Source organism: Colias philodice, chromosome 2, assembly GCF_061535455.1.
Source record: "Colias philodice isolate Cphi_HAF_F1 chromosome 2, ilColPhil1 Martin Lab GWU primary, whole genome shotgun sequence".
NCBI classification, from domain to species: Eukaryota; Metazoa; Arthropoda; class Insecta; order Lepidoptera; family Pieridae; genus Colias; species Colias philodice.
Genome location: NC_143087.1, coordinates 2,776,976 through 2,788,332, shown reverse-complemented (window position 1 = coordinate 2,788,332; position 11,357 = coordinate 2,776,976). Strand labels below are relative to the sequence as shown.

At 31.8% G+C, this 11,357-nt stretch overlaps 2 protein-coding genes across 3 annotated transcripts in view; one reads left to right on the top strand and one right to left on the bottom strand.

Moving 5' to 3' along the window:
- Pde1c (Phosphodiesterase 1c) overlaps window positions 1–11,357 on the bottom strand; it is a 146,721-nt gene that overhangs the window by 92,223 nt on the left and 43,141 nt on the right. The gene's annotated exons all lie outside the window — the stretch shown is intronic.
- Window positions 5,539–10,506, top strand: LOC149490216 (maltase A1-like). Its single transcript, XM_089710710.1, has 10 exons — window positions 5,539–5,548; window positions 5,718–5,869; window positions 6,068–6,247; window positions 6,344–6,501; window positions 6,579–7,160; window positions 7,235–7,342; window positions 7,439–7,589; window positions 7,683–7,878; window positions 9,717–9,854; window positions 10,359–10,506. Exons 1-10 carry the CDS (start codon window positions 5,544–5,546, stop codon window positions 10,426–10,428), a joined length of 1,740 nt encoding a protein of 579 aa, XP_089566836.1. The 5' UTR covers window positions 5,539–5,543; the 3' UTR covers window positions 10,429–10,506.

Below are 11,357 nucleotides of genomic sequence, written 5' to 3'. Positions count from 1 at the left end.
AATAATTTCTAGAATCATGAAAATCGGTGTTAATGTTCTTTAAATTTTTTAAATAACTAATTACCTAGTAAAATAATATACCATATCGTTAATTAATACTATCCGATAATTAATTGCTAGAATTTAAATTTTAATCACACCAATATGAATTAACGCATTACCATTGAATGAGTGATTAATATGAACGTTTTATCCTTATCAATAATTTTGTATGATGAATGGATTTGAGAGAAGTTGACGATCATAAATAAACATTTATTTTTATCTAATAACTTAACAAATTAGTGACCTCGTGCTCCTAAGATAGTCCTCTATTCTAGAGTCTGTGTCTTCACTTTACAATTATTACACTGCTATTAAATGCAGACAATAGATATATCAGAAACTTATTATATTAAACCAACTTATTACAACTAGATTTCCGCCCGCGGCTTCGCCCGCGTTTTCAAAGGAAAACCCGCATAGTTCCCGTTCCCGTGGGATTTCCGGGATAAAACCTGACCTATGTGTTAATCCAAGTTACCCTCTATATGTGTGCTAAATTTCATTGTAATCGGTTCAGTAGTTTTTACGTGAAAGAGTAACAAACATCCATACAAACTTTCGCATTTATAATATTAATAGGATAAGATACTGTATGATTATAATGTTCTTGTTGGGAAATGCGAAGTTATTACAGATCTAACTTTGATAATGCCAAGTAAAGATCAACATGAATATACCGACTCAATATATTTATCATATTCTTAAATACACGTGTATTTAAATAAAAATAATAATCCTGAAAGCCAATAAGCATTTCCGTTTATCGCTTTCACAACACATACTATAACAAAATATGGAACCATTAGGAACATGAATGAAGACAGCGTGGGAACTGCTATGATTAGTGTAACATTGGTGTAAAGGAAAAACACTCGAAGGATGTATTATGGGAAAGACACCGAGGGGCTCAAATGGCAAAGCTATTCAACATTATATCAATATTTTTTACATGATAATACCAATACATTCAGTGTTTATTTATAATGATAAACTTACTCAAACATTCAACTAGACTTCTCGTAAAGCGCTTTTAAATATTCATAATACATTATAACATTAACCCAACATTTAGTGACATATCACACTAGCGGATTGCGAGCGGTTTCAAAGCGGAGCGGGTGCGCAACGAATACGTTGCGGGCGCGCAACGAACACGCCGCGGTTGCGCAGCGAATTCGTTGCGGACGCGTCATTTTGTATACTCTCGCACAAAAGCCAGCTCTTCCGCCTTGCCTAACTTCCATTCAATATTTCCATCGTTTCTGTAGCACTCAATTTTTTAACCGTACTGTGGAAATGCACTTACTTAACAGTTAACTAAAGATGTAATAACAACTGGAGTTGTTAAAAAAAGGTGCTATAAAATTGAATTACTAGGACTTTTAGAATGTACCATACATTCCAAAAGTATGTAACGACTGACCAGTATAATCTCTCCCATAGCAACGTATGTTATAAAGAGATTTTGTGAACCTAATTATGAGCAAAGTGATAGTGAGTTGCTGGTTGCTTGATAAAATTTTCTATTCACTGCTATTTATCTAATAATAAGATAGCCCTGTTTTAGTTAAGGAGCTTTAACATTTATTTCACTAATGAACTTTCTTAATGAGCAATTAAGTTATCTGATTGCATTTCGACCAAGATTTAATAGATAAAACAATACCCTAAACATTAACATGTTATGAAACTCGTAAAAAATAATGATCTCATAATTATTATACTATCACAAGTTATAAGTAACAACCAGCACGGATTCCATTTTGTTAATGAGTGTACATGACTGCGACGTAAACGTTGCGCATCTGCCACGCGTCCGCAACGAATTCGCTGCGCAACCGCAACGTATTCGTTGCGCACCCGCTCCGCTTTGAAACCGCTCGCAATCCGCTAGTGTGATATGTCACTTACCGCATAATATTATGTCAAATAAAATGAATAAATTGAATAAATAAATTGAAGACAATATTGGTTGTATAAAATGAAGAAAAGAATTACGAAATTAGAAAACATAATCTTTTCTGATTCTATTATAGTTGATAACTTCTTATCATATCCATCTTTCTTATCCATCTTCATGGAATATTAATTTTGAAAAATATGGTAAAGGGTTGAAACCCAATTGATTAGGTACATAATTAGTATTTGCATTAAACGCATTGCATTGCGTTTTGTGCATTTATTTTTTATAATCCTGTCTTATGCGATAAATATTTAATAATAAAATTACATAGTTCGTTTAACAAAAATCCGATGCAAGCATCTGATAATCATAGTGTTCCAAAGCTCTAGTTTATCTCCTATTTTAAATTATTGTAAAATATAATATTTCAGAGTTCCTCACTACAAATACGTGGCTTACAATATCTGACAGTTATAAAGATTTAAACGTACAGAGAGTTTCTAGGTCGATATCAATAAATTTTTATCCAATATGCGAAAGCCCCCGTTTAGAGGAAAATATGAATCCATAGTTAATGCAGATATATTTGCATTCAGAAGGTACGATAAGCAAGGCGGCACGAGAGGGATTTAAAAATACCCCGCTCGCTATTTTCCTGGATAATATGAATGGATTTATCATTGAAATTTAATGCTGTTACTGGAACAAATGGTTTGTGTGAATAATGCTTTATGTTTTAGCTTGTAATAAGAATATTTTGTTTTAATTTGTAGAAAACTAAAATATTATTTTCATCATAAACGCAATACAAATCACTGGCCAGCGTATATAAGATGTAAGGTGGAAGGAATAAATAATTGTATTGTGTTTTTTTTTGTTTTGCAACGAAAATTTATGTTTAATTATATATATTTGAAAGTAATGATATCTGAACATTAGGCGTTTTTTTTTCGCTCCGTTAAAAAGCTATAAAGTACCCAAAAGTCTATGATAAGGCGTAAAAAATTCCATGTCTTTATTCAGATGCAGCGGTCTGTGAAAACATACTAAAATGCCTCAAAAGCAAGCCTTTTTTATCTTTTCTTGAAATAGCCATACGCTCTATATATAATTTGCGTGCTCGAGACTCACTAAGAGATCTCTTTAAGAATACTGGTATCCTTACTGTACCGTCGCAGTATATATTTAATAATATTTTATATGTACACAATAACGCTTACTTACACACAAAAGTAGGAGATAGACATTGTTATAACACAAGAAACAGAAATAAAATTGAAATGCCATTTTTCCGGCTAGCTAAAGTTAAAAATTCATCGGGCCAAGGTATAAGCTTTTACAACAGAATTCCTCATAATATTAAAGAGTTTAGTAGTTCTAAATTTAAAACTTATATAAAAAATGTTCTAGTTCAGAGAGCCTATTACAGTATTAAGGAATATATGGACGATAAAAACCCATGGAGGGTTGTCGCGTAAAAACCACAGGACAGTTCTTTGGCATATCACTATAAATTATGATGTTACATATTATGTAATTATTTTGTAAAATTAAATTGTAAAACTGACATGATTAAAAAGAGCAACTATGGAGTTTCTTGCCGATTCTTCACCGTAGATACTGCTTTCCGAATCGGTGGTAAATGTTAAAAATATGTACCTATGACGTTTCAAAAGTGCTTCTAGAAGAAGTCTAATTGAATAAATAAATGTTTGAGTTTTGAGTTTTTTTTTTGAGCTCTATAAACTAAGCCAACCTTATGCCAAATATTTACTTTCGTATTAAACACTAAAAATAGAAATAAAATGAATACAGTTTACAAACAGAAATGACCGACCACTAGTTATAGCAAGGTACAGATTAAAAATTATTAATGGATATCTAGATTCAATCTAACTAGATTAAGCTTCGCTAGCCGGCGGGTCTGAGATGAGATCTCGAGTTAAATGACTACCTGGGATTGCAAGCGTGGGCGCTATTACGCCCTGCTTTTAATTATTATCTGGACGATCAGCTGCACTTGAAGCTCTCATCTTAGAACCTGTATTATGATATAAATATGTTTTTGAACGTAGTATTTGTGTTTAATTTTCAGATTGTTATAATTTTTCGCATGTTGTCTTGTTATGTTTCCTACCTATATTGGCTGTGAATTTACTAACTACTTTTAAAAAATATCTCTATTTTAATTAAAATGAAAAATAAGAGTATTATGAGATTAATAAACGATCCACAATCACTCCAGTGAAATGTAAATTTTCGAAAATAACTGGAACGAAATTTTAATTTGCAAATATGTCGTAGAAAATTACAATTCGTCACATAAATAGCATTTCACTCTTTTGATACGACTATAGAGCATAAAGTAAATAGACCAAGTAGATTTGTTTCCCAGTTTCGGCTTTTACATTTATTAAACTATTATTCTTTCACAAACTAATAAGTTTGAATACGTCTTAACTGAAAGTTTGGTAAGGTTAGGTTTATCTCTACTAAATCTTAGTTAAAGTAATATTTGATGTGTTCACTAAACACAGTAATCATTTTTCATAAGAAAATAAAATGTATAAGCAATATTTTCGAATATTATAGCAAAGATTTATAAAACTATAATGTTCCATAGTTTCAGCTTAAAATTGCACGTGATTTTAAGAACGACAAACGTTCAAGCTTTTCTTTCAGATCTATAAAACAGCACAATAGAACTATAATATCATCGGATGCAATTCATTTTAATACAAACAACGCTTGTGTGAGATTGTAGTCTACGACAATATTTATTTTTAGCCGTAAAATAATGTGAAATGAGACACTAGAAAATATGAAGGTTCTCTCAATCTGTTCATTTTCTAGAGTATTTTAGTCTTCTATTATTGGACTTTGTTATTTTCCAAAAAAAAAAAAAATAGTTTTTGCTTAAAGGTTTATCTACTACGTCTATGACTCTACGTAATATTCACAATTTCATATCATAGTATGTATAATTATCTTGTAAAAAAATTACAGCAGTGTTCTTATATTTTCAGAAACACTTACCACCAAATTTTATACCTTTATTAAATTAAAGATTGACTGTGTCGTAGAATTTCATTTTTACCCTCGACAAAAAACGAAGGTTGTTTGCTTTCAGCAAAATATACACTGTTGAAAGAAATACCCGTTACAAATTTTGAGCTACTGAAAATTACAATAAATATTTACGAAAACCGAAATTAAATTTTGCTTTTTCAAGACATCTGATTTTTAATTAAAAGAATGTCCTACGTAGCAAACCATTAATCTTGTTAAATTAACTGTTTAATTAACCCTTTGTTTCAAAATCCTAAAAACAATGCCTAATCGCTTTTCCAATCCCGTTACAAAATTAGTTTTTTATCATCTTGTCTTAAACCGCTCCATCATCTTTAGTAAGCTTGGCAAAATAAATTTGTTGAAAACATAAAAATATATTTAGAAAATTTACTTTATTGGAGATAATGTTTTGCTAAAAACGGTATTTCGAGTGCTTTATCTTATTATGAAATCCTTTCTTATCTTAACTTGTATATAAAAAGAGTAAAATGTAAGAAAAATGTAGCATTTGCTCATGATCACAATGAGGTAAGTTAAACATTTTTGTAAAATCTATCAATAATAACTATTTTATTCCCTTTGATTGTTTATTCAGAATTAATAAAAAAATGAAAGCAGTAGGTACATCCTTTACGAGAATTGGTATTGGATTAAATTTTAGTTTGTTACTCGCAAACTAATTTTACGCTTCTTATAGGTTCAAATCGCTCTTGCTAATGCCGGCGCTATGTTTGCTAGCAAATGCGTCGAACGAACGTGAACTTGAATGGTGGGAAACCACCATCTTCTACCAAATATACCCACGATCATTCATGGATAGCGATGGTGATGGAATCGGAGATTTAAAAGGTATATTCATATAACTACGAACAATAATTTATAAACTATAATATCAATGAGAAAGAAAATTTTTAAGATGATTTCATTGTCATGTGGAAAATTACCGTTGAGATATTAACTCAGCGTGAACGTTTTCTGGTCTATAGAATCGCATAATTTTAGATGGCACGAAAGGAATGTTAATAATAATATTTCAAAACATTCCAGGAATAACATCAAAGCTTGAATACCTCAAGGAATTAGGTGTGGGAGCGACATGGTTATCGCCTATGTTTAAGTCACCTATGTATGATTTTGGATACGATATAGCCGATTTCTACGATGTTCATGACGAATACGGTACTATGGAAGATTTTGAGGAATTAATGGCAAAAGCAAAAGAGTTAGGTATGAACTTTACAAACATTATTGGCAACAGTATATAACTTTTGTAGGTTTTGTTGACTTGTTGAGATACTAAAATTATTATTTTAATTATTTTAGATATCAAAATTGTTCTCGACTTCGTCCCAAATCATGGCAGTAATGAGAGTGTGTGGTTTGAAGAAGCTTTAAGGGGACATGAAAAGTATTTTGACTACTTCGTTTGGGAAGATGGAGTAGAGGATGAAAATGGCACTTTACATCCACCTAACAATTGGGTAAATTATAAAATTACTGCGGTACTTGAATATCAAAATTTGATAACTTATTTCAAATTGACGTTTTTGTTTTTTAGAATAGTGTTTTCCGCAAAAGCGCTTGGGAATACAGAGAGGAGGTTGGTAAATACTACCTACATCAGTTTGTCATCGGTCAACCAGATCTTAACTATCGCAACCCTCAAGTCGTTGAAGAAATGAAAAATGTAATTAGATTCTGGCTCGAGAAAGGCGTAGCTGGTTTCAGAGTTGATGCTATTGCCCATTTGTTTGAAGTAGATAAAGAACTATACGGTGGTAAATACCCCGATGAACCAATATCTGGACAACGTCTCGACGATCCAGAACACTACGATTATTTAACGCATATCTACACTAAGGATCAGGATGAAACTTTTGATATGGTGTACCAGTGGAGAGAAGTTTTCGAGGAAATGAAAGAGAAAGATGGTCTTACGAGAGTTATGATGACTGAAGCTTATTCAGCCCCACAAGAAACAATGAGGTATTTCGGTACTGAAGATCGCGAAGGTGCTCAAATGCCTTTCAATTTTGTGCTGATTTCTGACGTAAATGGCGACTCAACAGCTGCTGAAATTAAATATGCTCTTGATAAATTCCTTACATTTAAGCCAATTGATAAGCTCGCCAACTGGGTGGTAAGTTTTTATTTATATTTAATAAATATTGGTGAATTTTTATGTGCTTACCGATATACAATATTATCTTAAAGGCAGGTAACCATGACAACGACAGAGTAGCATCGAGATTTAGTCCAAAATTAGTGGATGGAATCAATATGATCGTACTTCTGTTGCCCGGCATAGCTGTTACCTACATGGTGAGTATCAAATTATTTACTAAGTTGATAAAAATACATAATATATACTATAAAATAATACTTATGAGTAATTAATACAATATTTTGCCATAACAGGGTGAGGAGATCGGTATGGTAAATGGATACATTAGCTGGGAAGACACAGTTGACCCAAGTGGCTGTAATACTGATGATCCTATTAATTACTGGCAATCGTCAAGAGATCCTGAGCGTACACCTTTCCAATGGAGCGCTGATAAAAATGCAGGTACGTGTAAAAAAACTACTGTATTCTTTCTCCAAAGTAAAGCAAAATATCCAGTTATAACAGAATACGTAACCATTCAGTAAATAATTCCAGGATTTTCCACCGGTGACAAAACCTGGCTCCCAGTTGCAGACGGATACGAAGAGCTCAACGTTGAAGCACAAAGAATGTCTGAGAGATCTCACCTCAATATTTATAAAGCTCTAGCACAATTGCGAACGGAACCTACATTCAGATACGGCAGATATGAATCCGTGGCATTTAACTCTGATGTATTTGCTTTCCGAAGGTGAGATACATTTAAAAGATTAATCGTTGCATAAAAGTGCTTGGAAACAACCGGTGTTTGGTATTTTGTCGAACCAAACAATGCATAGATTTATCATCTACATTTAATAACGCTTTTAGAATTGATGTGTTTTCAAGCAATTAAGTTTGTGATGTTTGTATTCTGGGAAAACAAGTATTACTTTAAATTTTTCTACCACGATAATTGTGCAAGTTAACTTCTTTTTAATGACACTAAATTAAAATCAGTAGCATGAACACCAAACATGATTAATTGGGCCAAACTATTTTTATATGTAAATCAAACAAATTAAGACCACCTATCGATTTAAATAACCGTCGGCGTTCAAATATACACGCGATCTTATCAAAACAACTTAATCCGTCATAACACGATATTGTGAACACTTCAAATGTCAGATTATAATGACATGTCAGCAACAGCTAAGTGCTTGACATTTGTATGAAACGCTGGATTACTCAATTTGCGCTTGTAACATATCAGACAAAATAAACAGACCAATTGCGAATGCTTAATTATATTAGAAGGATTGCTACAGTTTGGTTACTGAGTTACATGTCTGATAATCTATGTCATAAAATATTATGTTGTTATTTATAATTAAGCGTATAAGTATAACCCAAATAAGTGTCGAAGCCGACATGGGATCGATGAGGACTTTTGGCAATTTATTTGTAAACCCAAGACCAAGGTTTATTTAGGTTATCTTGATCAAAAATTTTCCAATGCATCAAAATTGCATACACTTCAAAATATTATCACAAGAAATAATCCCTACAGAGCACATTTGAAAAGCGTAGTTTTGAAATCTTCAGCATTATCATTGACAGTCAAAGCACTCGTCCTTAAACATTATCTATGATGGGCCCTCTTCAAAATGGGCAATGTTGGCCCAACAAATCATCGTCCATGTTTGCCGCCATTACGTCGATTATGAATAAACATCTACAATGACGGCCGATCATAGACTTAGACTCTATACTATCGCGATTGCCTCTACTCGCCCACCGCTGCCCATTGTGAAGAGGGCCTATATTTACTATCAATTCTTAAACGCTATCCACAATTCCTTGCAACACATAATGTGCCCTCGAGTTAGAACAAATTTATATACCATTTTGCAGTTATCTCATCAGACAAGGGTCTTATTTAGTGGGACATATTTATGTGAAATTGTCGTTTAGACTCTGGTGTAACGAGGGTCATGATTAGATAGGTCATTAGGTGGAATAAATTTAATTGGAGGTTTATTACCTTACACATTGTTCAATAATATATCCTCAATATTGTTTTCTAGTTAGGCTTTGTGGAAATAATTTTAAGTTTTATTCTGGGTATAAGACTCGCATGTGGGCAAAGTATCTGAAGAATAAGATATTTTTAAAGTTTGGAACTGAAATTCAATTATTTATTCCTTAAACTAGACTTTGTGGAATCATTAAATAATACAACGATTAGGTACCAAGAGTTTGGAAGGCAATTATTCTTTGAAAAGACATGCTAATTAATTAATTCGTAATCTACGTTAATTTTTCTTGCAACAGTTTTCTTGTTTATACTTTTTTTTAGACGTAGTTAATAAAACAAAACTTTTGTTTCTTTAAATGATCTTAAAGATTTATTGTTTGGCAAACTGTTAAACATTATTGAGTTAGGTAAATGTTAAAAATATGAAATGACGATTCAAAAGTGCAACTCGAAGAAGTCTAATTGAATAAATAAGTGTTTGAGTTTGATGAAAAACTTTATAAAGTAATAATAACTAATATTTTTAAACAAAGCCTTACAATCTTTCTTACATCTAAAATTAATTACAGGTGGTACCACGGAGAGGTCTACATCATCGTAGTTAACTTCAGGGAAGATCCTCATATTATTGACTTCACATATTTTGAAAACGTAGAAGGTCATCTTGAGGTCGTAATTAGTAACATCCAGTCATCAAAGAATACGGGGTAAGCTCATTTAAAACTATTTTTATTTTACCGTTCATTTTCATGAAAAAGTATAATTTACTAGATTATATTCCTTATTTTCTTTTATAATAGTTATCTGATTACGGTATTGAGTTATATGATATCACCCTATGCACAAACGTTATAAGAATTTTTGGTGCAATAATAAACTTTTCAACACTTTTAAAGAAAAGGTATCACACGTTGGCAAGGAAATTACTATCTGCTTATCTTAATATTTAATTATGTAATATGATAAAGTTTGGGATGAAACTTTTTAAAATGGAAGATAAGAAATGACGATGATAAAAATAATACGATAGTAGGAAGATAGTAGCTTGACATGAGCTTGACAATATAATTTTTGAAATACACTTTGCTTTAATAATTTGAAAGGAAAATTCAGTTAATTTTTTCTTAAGAAATACTTTTACCTATATTCAACTAATATACCAATTGATACCGATTAATGAATATATTTTTAATGTTTTTTTTTATTTTCAGAGATCTTTTCGAAGCCCAAAATATCACTATCGAAGGCAGCGAATCCCTAGTATTAAAATTGGTGCAATAAATACTCAGACTGAAAATCTTAATTATGTATATGACAATTATATTCCAGAATGTTCCCAATAAATTGTTAAGACTATAATGTGTTTACCTTTAACCCAGCTCCCTTTAAGTTCCCGAGACTTGGCTTTTAAGCACAAGTGTCTAAGAATTAAACCCTCGTCTTTATGAATTATTCAAAAATGATATTGGAAGGGATTAAATTGGGCTTAGAATATTTAGCCGTATTTGGAGGTGAATAGGTAAATTATTTACAATAACTATTGCGTACATTTATTAGATTTCAATAACAACATTATAGAATTGATTAGTAATAATATCCTCACACTAAAAACTTCATAATTCATATTCTAATATCTACACAATGCATTATTTAAAGTTTGCAAAGAATAACAAGTGAACAAAAAAGAAATGTGTGCGTGTACACACGTAAGAAGTGAAACTTCTTTATAACCTTATTGTTAAAAAAAAATATTTACTACTAGCTTTCCGCCCGCGGCTTCGCCCGCGTTTTCAAAGAAAAACCCGTTCCCGTAGGATTTCCGGGATAAAACCTATCCTATGTCCTTTCTCGGGTATCAAAATATCTATATACAAAATTTCATGCAAATTGGTTCAGTAGTTAAGGCGTGATTGAGTAACAGACAGACAGACAGAGTTACTTTCGCATTTATAATATTAGTATGGATATGCAACTTTACAGAAATACGTCGAATCACGCGTGGTAGGGATAAGAAAAAGATGGCGCGTAACGGAAAAATGTCACGCGTAACGAAAAAATGTTACACTAAATTTTTTTCCAACCCCGATAAAGAAGTTTCACTTCAATTATTTTTCCTGAAGCGAAAGACGATATTGAACATTCTTAAATAAATATTGTTGTACAGAATCTATTCAATATTTCGTTAATTTTAACGTGAAGGTTGATGAGGT